The 10752-nt window shown below is 62.2% G+C and overlaps 3 protein-coding genes across 11 annotated transcripts; 2 read left to right on the forward strand and 1 right to left on the reverse strand.

Annotated features, from left to right (window-relative positions):
• Nucleotides 1–794: 794 nt before the first annotated feature.
• Nucleotides 795–2895, reverse strand: MICOS13 (mitochondrial contact site and cristae organizing system subunit 13). The gene is made up of 4 exons (XM_032307531.1): nt 2497–2895; nt 1642–1819; nt 1387–1438; nt 795–1030 (listed from the first exon to the last, which is right to left on the reverse strand). Exons 1-4 carry the CDS (start codon nt 2523–2525, stop codon nt 933–935), a joined length of 357 nt encoding a protein of 118 aa, XP_032163422.1. The 5' UTR covers nt 2526–2895; the 3' UTR covers nt 795–932.
• Nucleotides 2896–2904: 9 nt separating this feature from the next.
• HSD11B1L (hydroxysteroid 11-beta dehydrogenase 1 like) lies at nt 2905–8002 on the forward strand. 9 transcript variants are annotated; one of them, XM_032307501.1, is made up of 9 exons: nt 2960–2978; nt 3301–3349; nt 5057–5152; nt 5245–5375; nt 5980–6110; nt 6508–6599; nt 6681–6875; nt 6995–7160; nt 7246–8002. In XM_032307501.1, the coding sequence occupies exons 3-9, from the start codon at nt 5080–5082 to the stop codon at nt 7439–7441; spliced, it is 984 nt and encodes a 327-aa protein (XP_032163392.1). In that variant the 5' UTR covers nt 2960–2978; nt 3301–3349; nt 5057–5079; the 3' UTR covers nt 7442–8002. The 9 variants fall into 9 exon arrangements, with proteins under 9 accessions (XP_032163338.1, XP_032163392.1, XP_032163409.1 ...); XM_032307447.1 differs by having other exon boundaries at nt 2905–2978; nt 3301–5152; XM_032307457.1 differs by lacking the exon at nt 2960–2978 and having other exon boundaries at nt 3060–3349; nt 3528–5152.
• A 1698-nt stretch (nt 8003–9700) lies between these two features.
• RPL36 (ribosomal protein L36) lies at nt 9701–10698 on the forward strand. The gene is made up of 4 exons (XM_032307605.1): nt 9701–9804; nt 9982–10076; nt 10355–10489; nt 10574–10698. The coding sequence occupies exons 2-4, from the start codon at nt 9984–9986 to the stop codon at nt 10661–10663; spliced, it is 318 nt and encodes a 105-aa protein (XP_032163496.1). The 5' UTR covers nt 9701–9804; nt 9982–9983; the 3' UTR covers nt 10664–10698.
• Nucleotides 10699–10752: the final 54 nt, after the last annotated feature.

The raw sequence follows: 10752 nt of genomic DNA on the forward strand, positions 1-10752 counted from the left end.
GGCCTGCTCCGAGCTCCTAGAGAGGCGTCTTGGCTGAGTCTCCAGGTCTCAGCCAAGCCCACTTTCTACTGTCCGTCTGTCTGGGACACAGGTTTCCTCCCACTGCCATCATGGTGGGATGCCCTCCCGGCTGGTAGTATGCCCAGGGCCCGCCTACCTGGCGCTTCAGCCCGGTGGGGAGGAACATTAGGTCACCAGGCAGCTGACCCAGTGTGGGGTGGGAAAGCCTTCCCAGGGGAGCAGGGGGAGCTGGGAGGGCAGGACATGTGAGGGTAGGGGAGCCCCCCCCCCCACTGTAATGACCACGAAGCCTGTGGTCCCAGGAATCCCCAGATGGTGGGGAGGGTGGACTGCGGGTAGAGCAGGCAAGGGAGGGTCAGGACGAGATGACACACGGGCATCAGTGAGCTGAGCCAGATGGAGACTCAGCGGCCGCAGGAACTCCTGGCCATGTAGACATGGAAGAGATGAATTGTGCCCACCCCGAGTCCCCACCTCCAGAATAACCCCACTCTGGGCTCAGCCCTCCACGAGCTGAGACCCCCCCAACCTGGCCTGGCCATCAGTACTTCCCCAACCCATTCCTGGGCCCTGAGCACAGTCTATGGGGCACCAGGGCCAAGTGTCTGCTCCGCACTCCCATACCAGGTTGGGGACTCAGCAGGCAGGGCCCTGGACGGCGAAGGGTGAACCCATGGCCCGAGGAGCTGCTGGGCGCCAGAAGCCCGGGAACCCCGCGCTCCGAGCACCAGCCAGGCCACCCAAGTCCCCGGGGCCAGCACACGGGTTGGGGAGCACTTCCAAAGTCCTTTATTGGGCCGGCAAGGCCGGAGCTGCCCTTGGAGTGGGGTCCCAGTCCCAGTCTGGAGTCTCCGGGTCTGTGGCGTCCCTGCCCCTGTTCCTGACCAGGGCAGGTGGCCTCTTCTGACAGGCTACTTGGTTCGCTCCTTCAGATATTCCCAGCCCTCCTTGGAGTACTCGCAGGCCTTGGAGGGGGCCACGGACAGAGCTGACATCACCGTAATGATGCCTGTGGAGAGGGAGGGCCCAGCGCCTTCAGCCCCCGGCTTTAGTCCACCGACACCGGCCCCCCGGAAACCCTAGCTCTGCAAGGCCTTTAGAGGCACCCGTTCCAGCTCCATCGGTTCCACACAGGGAAACTGAGGCAGAGGTGGGGCAGGGCCTCCTCTTGTCTGAGGTCACACGATGACCCGTCCTGAAAAGAGGATCCCTGAGATCTCTGCCCCTTTTCCTCTTTTAGATCCACGGGAGCTGCGCGGAGCAGCAAGGGCAGCGACGGGAAGGAATGACCAGGGAGGGGCGGTAGAGGGTCCTAGACTGGGGGGTATCGGGGGCCACCCCCCAAGCACCGGGACCAGGGCCTACCTGAATTCCAGGTGTCGCGGATGTGAAAGTTAAACTTTGTAGGGGCTGGGAGCTGGGAAGAGAGGCGAGAAGGGGCAGGTGAAAAGGGGAGGGCCCAGCCAGCAGCCCCAGCCCCTTCCCCAGGCAGGGAAGGGCAGCACAAAGCCCAAGGCGGAGGACACCAAGCAGGGCTGGAGGGACCAGGGACCAAAAGCCACCCAGGAAATGACACCCTCCTCCCACCAAGCCTCAGCCTCGTTCCCAGCCTCAGGGTACCTGGGGCATCTTCAGACCGGTCTGCTCACACACGTACTGGCTGAACTGGTACATGGCTGGGGGCACTACCTCCTCAGCCTTCTGAAGGACAGCCTGGCTCTTTTCGCTCGGCCCCAGCAGCTCCTGGTCATACACCAGGTAGACGGCACCCCCGGCCACACTGCCCTTGATGAGGAACCTGTGGTCGGGGAAGGACAGCCGCTCAGCAGCTCCTCGGGCACAGCCGGCCAGTCGCGGGGAGGAGTCGGCCTCGCGGGCGCAGCCCTAGCAGTGACACACCTGAGGCCAGGCAGCTCCTACGACAGAACGAGCCACCCCCCACCCCCCGAGCCCCGAGGCGTGCCTGGCACCTACTCTGCACAGCTCTCAACCCACCCTGCACAAAGAAAGCAGAGCTTCTCAGCCCCATTTAACTGGTAAACTGAGGCCCGGAGAGGAAAAGGGGTCACTCGTGATCCCGCACAGAACAGGGAACCGTGAAGACCGGAGAGCCCTGGCTTTCTGCCTGCCAGCCCCAGCAGGCCCGACTTGCGCGCCACCCTCGAGGGGTTTCCGAGTGGCCCTGGTCGCTTCCTGATAGGGCGCCTGTGACATGCCCACCTTACAGAGGAGGCAACTGGGGCTCCGAGGGCGCTCGGACACGATCAGGGGGCAAGCGCTCGCTGGGAGGCGGGAAGGACGCGCGACAAGCGATCTCGGGAAGGCCGTCCCCGCCTGAACCTCAGTTTCCCCATCTGCGCGACGCGGGGCCTGACACCACGGAATTCGGAGATCCAGTTGGGAGCAAACCAGAGGGGGTGCCCACGGGAGGGGACCTGCTCGGGGGCGCGGGGCCCGCCCTGCAGCCCGACGCACCTCATCAGCGACCACACTCGGGGAACCATGGTCGCTCGGCTCCGCGCGCAAGGACACTCGGCTCGCCCGCCGCTTCCGGTGACGACGCCGCAGCGGCCTGTGGGAATTGTAGTCGCCCCGGTGAGTCGCAAAGGCCTGAGGGAGTCGAAGTCGCACTACGGCTCAGGGACGCCAGAAGCCGGACCGCAGTCCCACCGCGAGGGGATCGAAAGGATTCCGAGGGGCGTGATCTTCAGAGCCCGTCTGCCGCAAAGCTGCCTGGGAAATGGAGTCAGCACCGCCCCGTGAGGCGCCGGACGCCTCGCCTCGCCGCCGAGGCTCCTGGGAAATGCAGTCCGGCCTGGCACCGCCCGGGGGGCGTGGGGGAGAAAGAGCAGTCAGGCGTCTAGAGTGAGACCTGAAAGTGACCCAAGAAGATTTCGGAGCCCGGGAGATCCACCCGCGCCCGCGCGGGGCACTGAGGGCCCAGGCCCAGGAAGAGGGTACCGATAACATTGTTGTCATGGCAACGCGGGGTCGGAATTGTGCGAGGGAGGCGGAGCCTGAATCACGTGATCTGATCCGGGGTGGGGCTTTCTTCGAGGGGGCGGGATCGGGATCAGGACCGGTGGCGGGAGGGGGCTAGCCCGGTGGAAGGCCGTTGCCGGGCAACGCCCTGGCACGGAGTTCTCGTAGCTAGGCCCGCCCCCTGAGGAGGTGGGCTCGGTGTCACGTGACCTGGGCCCTACGGGAGGGGGCGCGGTCGGGGGGCCCGGCCGGACCGGCTGCTTAGGGAGGTCCGAGGAGTGCGCGCCGGGTTCCCAGGTCCGGATCCAGCCCCGCTGGACTGCGAGAGAACCTGAGGCCAGAGCGGGTGAGTGCGAGATTGGGAGCGCGCAGCACGTCGTACACCCTTTTTGTCCAGAGGGGAAACTAAGGCCTGGCGAGGTCAGGGGACCAGTACGTTCTGCGAGGGTCTGGTTCTCCCACGTCCTCCCCGGTCGCCGGCGGCCGCTTCATCCCTCGCTCCATCCCTCCATCTCTCCACCCAGACGGCCAGCCAGCCATTCATCCGCCCCGCCCCACCTTGCCCTGCGAGGCTGCTGCGGTCAAGGTGGGAAGAGGGTCAGGTTGCGGGGCTCCACGGGCTTCCCCTGCAACGTGGGGAGAGGTGGGATGGCTGCCATGACTGGGGAAGAGCGAGCAGTTCACCTTTCTGAGAGCGGAGAAAGATTCATAGACGGTAATGGTGGAAGGTGAGATTGGACTGGTGAGCCTGGGCCAGACCCGCGAGGCACTGAGGCGAGGAGCTTGGTCTCCGTGGGGGGCAGTGGCGAACCCTAACACGGTTTGGAGCAGGAAGGGGAACATCAGATTTCTTTGGAAGATCGCTTTGGCTGCCCGAAAAGCGTAGGGCGGAAGGAAGGGAGAAGGAGGGTAGGGGAGGCAGGGGGAGGCGGCTGGAACTTTGCAATAGGGGGCAAAGGACTGAGACCTAATCTGGAGACCTCAGGACAGCCCAACCCACCATCTCTTGGTTCTGGAAGTCTCCCTCCTCTTTGTCCCACTGAGTTCAGAGGACAGAACCCCCAAGATGTGATGGGCCTGTGCCTTTCTCAGGGAAGATTCATGAACGCCCCCAGCCCCCACCAATGTTAAGCATTTGGCCCATTTCTCTCTTTCACCTTCTCTCTGGAACAAGTAAATCCACTCCCACAGCTGAAGTCACATCTTAATCCCGCTGATACTGCTCCTGTGTCTCCTACCGAGCCCTAAGATTCCTTCTGAGTGTCTCCAGACAGAGTCGTCTTTCTGCACCTCCTGCCCCCTGCCCCTAGCTCTTCCCTCCAGTGTTCCTCGTATCACTCCAGGTCTCAGGGTCAGTCTGGTATCTGCCGAGCACCTACAGCATGGCTGGCACCCTTGGGGCCCCCGAGGACCCGACAGTGAACCACGCAGCTCCAGGTTTCCATTTCCTTCTCACGTCCTGGAGCTGACAGCCAGGGAGGAGAGAGGGACAGTGAACATGTAACAACCCATCAGGATAATTTCGGGTCATGTCAAGATGTTGTAGACCGAGGCCAGGGAGGGACAGGGACCAGGAGTTGCTTTAGAGAAGGAGGCCAGGGAATTTCCCTTGGAGAAGGTCCGTTTGGTGCTGACTTCAAGAAGTGAGAGAGCAACTCATTAGGTTCTATTTGGGAAGAGCATTCCTGGCAGAGGCAACAGCCAATGCAAAGGCCCTGAGGCTGGCTGGAGACTGGCTGGTTCTGAGAAACCGTGAAGAGGCGGGGCGCGTGGCAAACACAGAGTGAGCCGGAAGGGCTGGTCCCCCCTGCAAGGCCCTTTTGACCATCAAGGAGCCCGGCTTTTGTCCTCAATGAAGCGGGGAGGCAAGATGTAAAGAGAAAACCCTGAAGAGGCCCAGGGAAAGCTGTGTGGTGCCCTGGACCAGGTGGTGGCTGCCAGATGGAGGAGAGAGGGCAGGGCCTGGAGCATCTTCATCAAACAAGGGCCTCGCTGGGGGAATGGGGATGGCTGTGGGCCAGGTCCCTGCCCGCCGTCCTCTCTCCCGCTGCAGAACCTACACACCCAGGGTGGGCCATGAAGGTTCTGCTTCTCACCGGGCTGGGGGCCCTGTTCTTCTCCTACTACTGGGATGACAACTTCGACCCTGGTGAGTGCCTGGAGGTGGGGGAGGGAGGAATCGGGCCAGCTGTCCGGTGCCGCCCGCCCCCCTTCAGGTTGACCACCCCTGCGCCCTGCTAGCTAGCCTCCAGGGAGCCCGAGTGCTGCTGACCGGGGCCAGCGCCGGCGTTGGGGAGGAGCTGGCTTATCACTACGCCCGCCTGGGCTCCCACCTGGTGCTCACGGCCCACACCGAGGCCCTCCTGCAGAAGGTGAGACAGCCCATTTCCAGCTGAGTGGTGGTGGGGAGTGGCTGGAAAATAGGGCCCTTCTTTGCCAAGATCCAGGCCCCCTGGGTGGCCTTAAGGGCGTAGCTTAGTCCCTGAGCCTTAGTTTCCGCTTTTGCAAGCCAGAGACCACAAAAGTACCTTCTCACTGGTTACAGCGTTGGGTTGATCCATTAAGACAGTGAGTGTAAAACGGAGTGTTCCTTAAAAATGGGATTATTAGTGGTGTCCAAAGTCTGTGCCAACAGCCAGGGTTCTCAAAAGAGGGGTGGATGGACACTCCTTAGCCGCAGCCCATCGTGGCTCCATGGAGATGTACAGTCCTTGGGGACAAACCTTGCAAAATTCCTAGAAAGCCCAGAACTGTCGAGATTTATATGAAGTTTCCTGAGTTTTAAATGTTGGTATTGAGCAAATAAAATGTACCCGATTTGGGCCCCCAGGCTGCCAGTTTGTGACTCCAGTGGCAGCGCTTGGGAACAATGTCGAATGTCACTTGGAGCTCAAGTTCGGGGAGGGGGCTTGAGGGTGGGGCCCCAATGGTCTAGCAGGTGGAGGGGCCCAGCCCTGGTGGACGGCCCACGGGTAGCTCTGCACCCCGCCCCCAGGTGGTGGGGAACTGCCGGAAGCTGGGCGCTCCCAAGGTCTTCTTCATCGCTGCGGACATGGCCTCCCCCGAGGTGCCCGAGCGCGTGGTGCAGTTTGCGCTGGACAAGCTGGGTGAGGGGCGGGCCTGGACTCTGGGACCCGGGCCTAGGCCTTAAGGGCAGGACCCGAAAGCGGTGGGGCGGGGGCAGTCGGTGAGGGGAGGACTATGCAGTCTGGGGCGTGGCTAGGGGGTGGGACTTTATTGCCTCCAGGGAGCGGAACTCTGGACTGGGCCTTATTGCTCGGGATTGGGCCTTATTGGATCAGGGACGAAACCTGGCAAGATCCGGGGAGTAGGGCCTGGTCTCTTTGATAGTAGGCGGGGAGCTAGCCGGGGCGGAACTCACTGGCTCAGTGCTCTGGCCCCCGCTTCTCTAGTTCAAGGTAATTGGGCCAGGGGCGGGGTCTCTTCGGGGCCGGGGCGGGGCCTCAAGGACTAGCTCCTTGCTGATGGGCGTCTCCGGGCCAGGAGGGCTGGACTACCTCGTGCTGAACCACCTCGGCGCCACCCCGGCAGGCACGCGGTCCCGGAGCGTCCAGGCGACCCGCTGGCTCCTGCAGGTGCCCCGCCCCGCCGCGCCCAGCCCCTCACCCCTGGTATCCCCAGGCTGCACCCTCCGCCCCTCCCAATTCCCACCCCAGGTCCGGCCCCTCCTAGGCCCCGCCCACCGCCGCCAGGCCCCGCCCCTCCCGGGCAGCAGTTTGTCCGAGATGCGGTGACTCGCAGTCGCCACCGCCTCCAGGTGAACTTCCTGAGTTACGTGCAGCTGACTTCGTTGGCGCTGCCCAGCCTGACAGACAGCAAAGGCTCTCTGGTGGTCGTGTCCTCGCTGCTCGGTGCGGGCCCGTGGGGCGGGGAGTCGGGAGGCCACAGGGCTCGAGGCGGGCGAGCCTGCAGAGGGCAGGAAGGCCGCCTGGAGGAGGGGGAGCTCAGGGGTGCCCTCCCGCGCTCCTAGGCCCTGTGCCCACATCCTTCTCCAGCCCGTACTCGGCGGCCAAGTTCGCGCTGGACGGCTTCTTCGGCTCTCTCCGGCGGGAGCTGGACGTGCAGGACGTGAACGTGGCCATCACCATGTGCGTCCTGGGCCTCCGGGATCGCGCCTCGACCGCCGAGGCAGTCAGGTGAGGCCCCAGGGCCATCCGGGGCGGGAGGGGAGCGGTGGGGGGCCGCCCGCCTGCAGTCTCCACCGCATCCTTCCGTCCGCAGGGGCGTCTCGAGGGCCAAGGCGGCCCCAGGGCCCAAGGCAGCCCTGGCGGTGATCCGCGGTGGCGCCACCCGCGCCCCGGGCGTCTTCTACCCCTGGCGCTTCCACCTGCTCTGTCTGCTGCGGGGATGGCTGCCGCACCCGAGGGCCTGGTTCATCCGCCAGGAGCTCAATGTCTCGGCTGCCGCTGCTGCCTGAGCTCCCGGGGGTGGCCTTCATCCTTCCAGCGGGGAACCCTCCATCCAGCCGCCCCGGAGCGGTGACACAAACCGAGACACCTCTGAGCTGGTGGCCGTGGCTCAAGGCAGAGTCATCAAGACAGAAAAGGACAATCGAGAAAAACTACCAGCCCCTGGAAACAGCCCCAGCTGCGGGTGTGCAAGTGCTAATGGTGGGCCAGGCAGCCAGGCAGCAACTTGGAAAGCGTTACCTCCGTCTTCTGGGCCACCCTCGGTGACACAGTGGCTGCTTCCATTTTGCAGATGAGAAAAATAAGGCTCAGAGAGGTGGCGTGACTTGCCTAGACCCCTGAGAGCTGGGAACCCTGGGAACCCTGTCCGCCTCCCACTCGGAACCAGGGCATCTCTGATCTCTTTGCACTCGCTCAGCCTTGGAGCGTCCGCCTACCCTTGCCCCAAGCAGGGGACAGCCTTCAAACGGACCACCTGCCCACGGGGTCTCAGGCAGGGAATGCGGGAAAGAATGTGTTCTGGGCTGGACCCAGCCTTCTGTTTCATAATAAAACCCTTCTTCCCTTGCTCGGAGGTTGTTCACGGTGCTTTGTTTCTCCAGTTTGCTGGTGGGAGGTGGGTAAAGAGGGACCTCTCCACCCTATTTGCCAGTGGAGAAGTGGAAGCTGAAAGGGGTAGATCTACCCCAGGAGGTCAGGGGTCAAAAGAAAAGGTACAGAGTCAGTGGGCCAAAGGCCTTATTTGCAGTGTAAAGTACGTGGTTTTTGTGCCAATGATGAAAATGTGTATCAGGCACTGAGCCCTTGACATGAGTGGTCTCGTGGCATCTTCACAACCGGAAGTTGGTGCTACCATTGTTTCCATTTTATAGATAAAGAAATGTGCTGAGAGAGAAGGAGGAAGGGGCGTCTTGGGGCTCAGTTGGTTAAGTGTCTGCCTTCAGCTCAGGTCGTGATCCCAGGGTCCTGGGATGGAGCCCCACATTGGGCTTCTGTTCACTGGGAAGTCTGCTTCTCCCTCTGCCTCTGATCCTCCTCGCTACTCGTGCTCTCTCTTTGTCTCAAATTAATAAATAAATAATATCTTTAAAAACGAGAGGGAGGAAGTCGGTGGCAGGAGGTAGGATTCTGACAACGGGCTTTAAACAAAGTTTGGGCCACTTGTATTTGCACTTCACAGATATTTACATCAATTAGTGAAAAATGGACAGTTCTTCTAAGATGATAAGTTAGTGTGGTTTGCATAAAGAAAAAACAACTTTACAGACGACAACTGTAGGATGAATACAACATTACAAAATGCTAGCTATTGTTGGCTGTGGAAGGCTCTAGAATTAGCAAGAGTTAGAAGGGTTAACCCCAGACTAGCCCCAAATGGGGACCATCATTTGGGGGATGAGTAGGGTTAAAAGATAAGGGTGCCTGGGTCAATCAGTGGGTTTAGCCTCTGCCTTAGGCTCCAGTCATGATCTTGGGGTCCTGGGATCAGCCCTAATCAGGCTCTCTGTTCAGCAGGGAGCCTGCTTCCACTCCACCTCCCGCCTGCCTCTCTGCCTACTTGTGATCTGTCAAATAAATAAACAAAATCATTAAAAAAAAGCACACTTCCTAGCACACTTCCTGTCCCTGCACGACCTAAACTTATATCAAATGCCATCAGGGGTTACTATACCAAATCACCCTCTTCAGTTCTAACACAGAGTTTGGTGTCATATAGAATGAAGCCAATACCTATTTATGGAAGTTTTATTTTGTGTCAAGTATCATTATATCTTACTCAAACAGTACGGAATAAGTGCTATTATTGTCCTCATTCTAATAAAGACTTAAAAAAAATGTTTATTTATTTAAGAGATAGCACGACCAGGGAGAGGGAGAAGCAGGCTCCCATGAGCAGGGAGCCCCATGCGGGCCTCCACCCCAGGACTCTGGGAGCAAGACCTGAGCCGAAGGCAGATGCTTAACCGACTGAGCCACCCAGGCGGCCCTTATTATTTTCATTCTATACATGAGGAAATCCAAGTACAGGAGCTGAAGTCCTTGGCTCCGGGTCCGCAAGCCCCCGCCGTAGGCGGGATTTCAGCCAGCAAGCGGCAGAAGTAGGACTCGAACACTCAAACCCTCCGCAAACAAAGCGATCGCAACTCCGGCTAAGGCTAATTTTAGTACTGAGCGGGCATGCACAGGGAGACGGCTTGCGCATGCGCTTCGGTGGTGGTGGTGGGGGGGGTGGAACCGCAGGGCCTCCAGCCTCCAGGGGGCGCCCGCGGGGTTTCTGCCGCTCTGGCCCGCTCGACCCGCGGAAGCTAGAAATCCCAGAGTTCCGCGAGGCCCAAGCCCTTCCGCCGCGGGAGCCATTGGAGAGCTGCAGGTTAGTGGGGCGTCGGGCGACTGGGATCTGCTGCCATCCGGGCTCCGGGGCCCCGTCGCGGCTCCGGGCTACGGCTGGGCGCCGCGAACGAACCCGGGGGAGTCGGGACGCGGGGTTCCGGGCGGCGGGGGCCGAGCCCGGACTCAGCCCCACGTCCCTCTCCACTTCCGTCCGCAGCCATGGCTCTGCGCTACCCTATGGCCGTGGGCCTCAACAAGGGCCACAAAGTGACCAAGAACGTGAGCAAGCCAAGGCACAGCCGCCGCCGCGGGGTGAGTGCGGGCGCGCGCCGTCGGGGGCCGCGTTGGCGGGAGGAGGGCACGGCCCCGGCGACAGCGGCGGGGGACGCAGGGCTCGCCCCGGCCGAGGGCGGACACCCCTGGGAATCGCCTACGCGGGGAACGGTCGGCGGGGCGCGCCCGGACGCAGGGGCGAGGCCGGCCGCGGGAGGCGGCGCGGGCCCGGGCAGGGGCGCCCTGGCGCGGGAGGGCGGGCGCACGGGACCGAGGACCGCGGGCGGCCCCGGCTCTGAGCGCCGCCCGCCCCGCAGCGCCTCACCAAGCACACCAAGTTCGTGCGGGACATGATCCGAGAGGTGTGCGGCTTCGCCCCCTACGAGCGGCGGGCCATGGAGCTGCTCAAGGTGTCCAAGGACAAGCGCGCCCTCAAGTTCATCAAGAAAAGGGTAGGTGCGGGGTCGCGGCCCGGGGCCGGGGCTCGGGGTCCCGGGTCCCCGACTCCCCGACTGAGCGCGCTCCCTGCCCCGCAGGTGGGGACGCACATCCGCGCCAAGAGGAAGCGAGAGGAGCTGAGCAACGTCCTCGCCGCCATGAGGAAAGCGGCGGCCAAGAAGGACTGAGCCCCCCGCCCGTCTGTAATAAAGCGTTTTTGGAACTCGGGGTGTCGTGCTGGTGTGAGGAAGGCGGGGGAGTCCTCGCGGCGCACTGG

The sequence above is a fragment of the Mustela erminea genome, chromosome 1, assembly GCF_009829155.1.
Source record: "Mustela erminea isolate mMusErm1 chromosome 1, mMusErm1.Pri, whole genome shotgun sequence".
Taxonomy (NCBI): domain Eukaryota; kingdom Metazoa; phylum Chordata; class Mammalia; order Carnivora; family Mustelidae; genus Mustela; species Mustela erminea.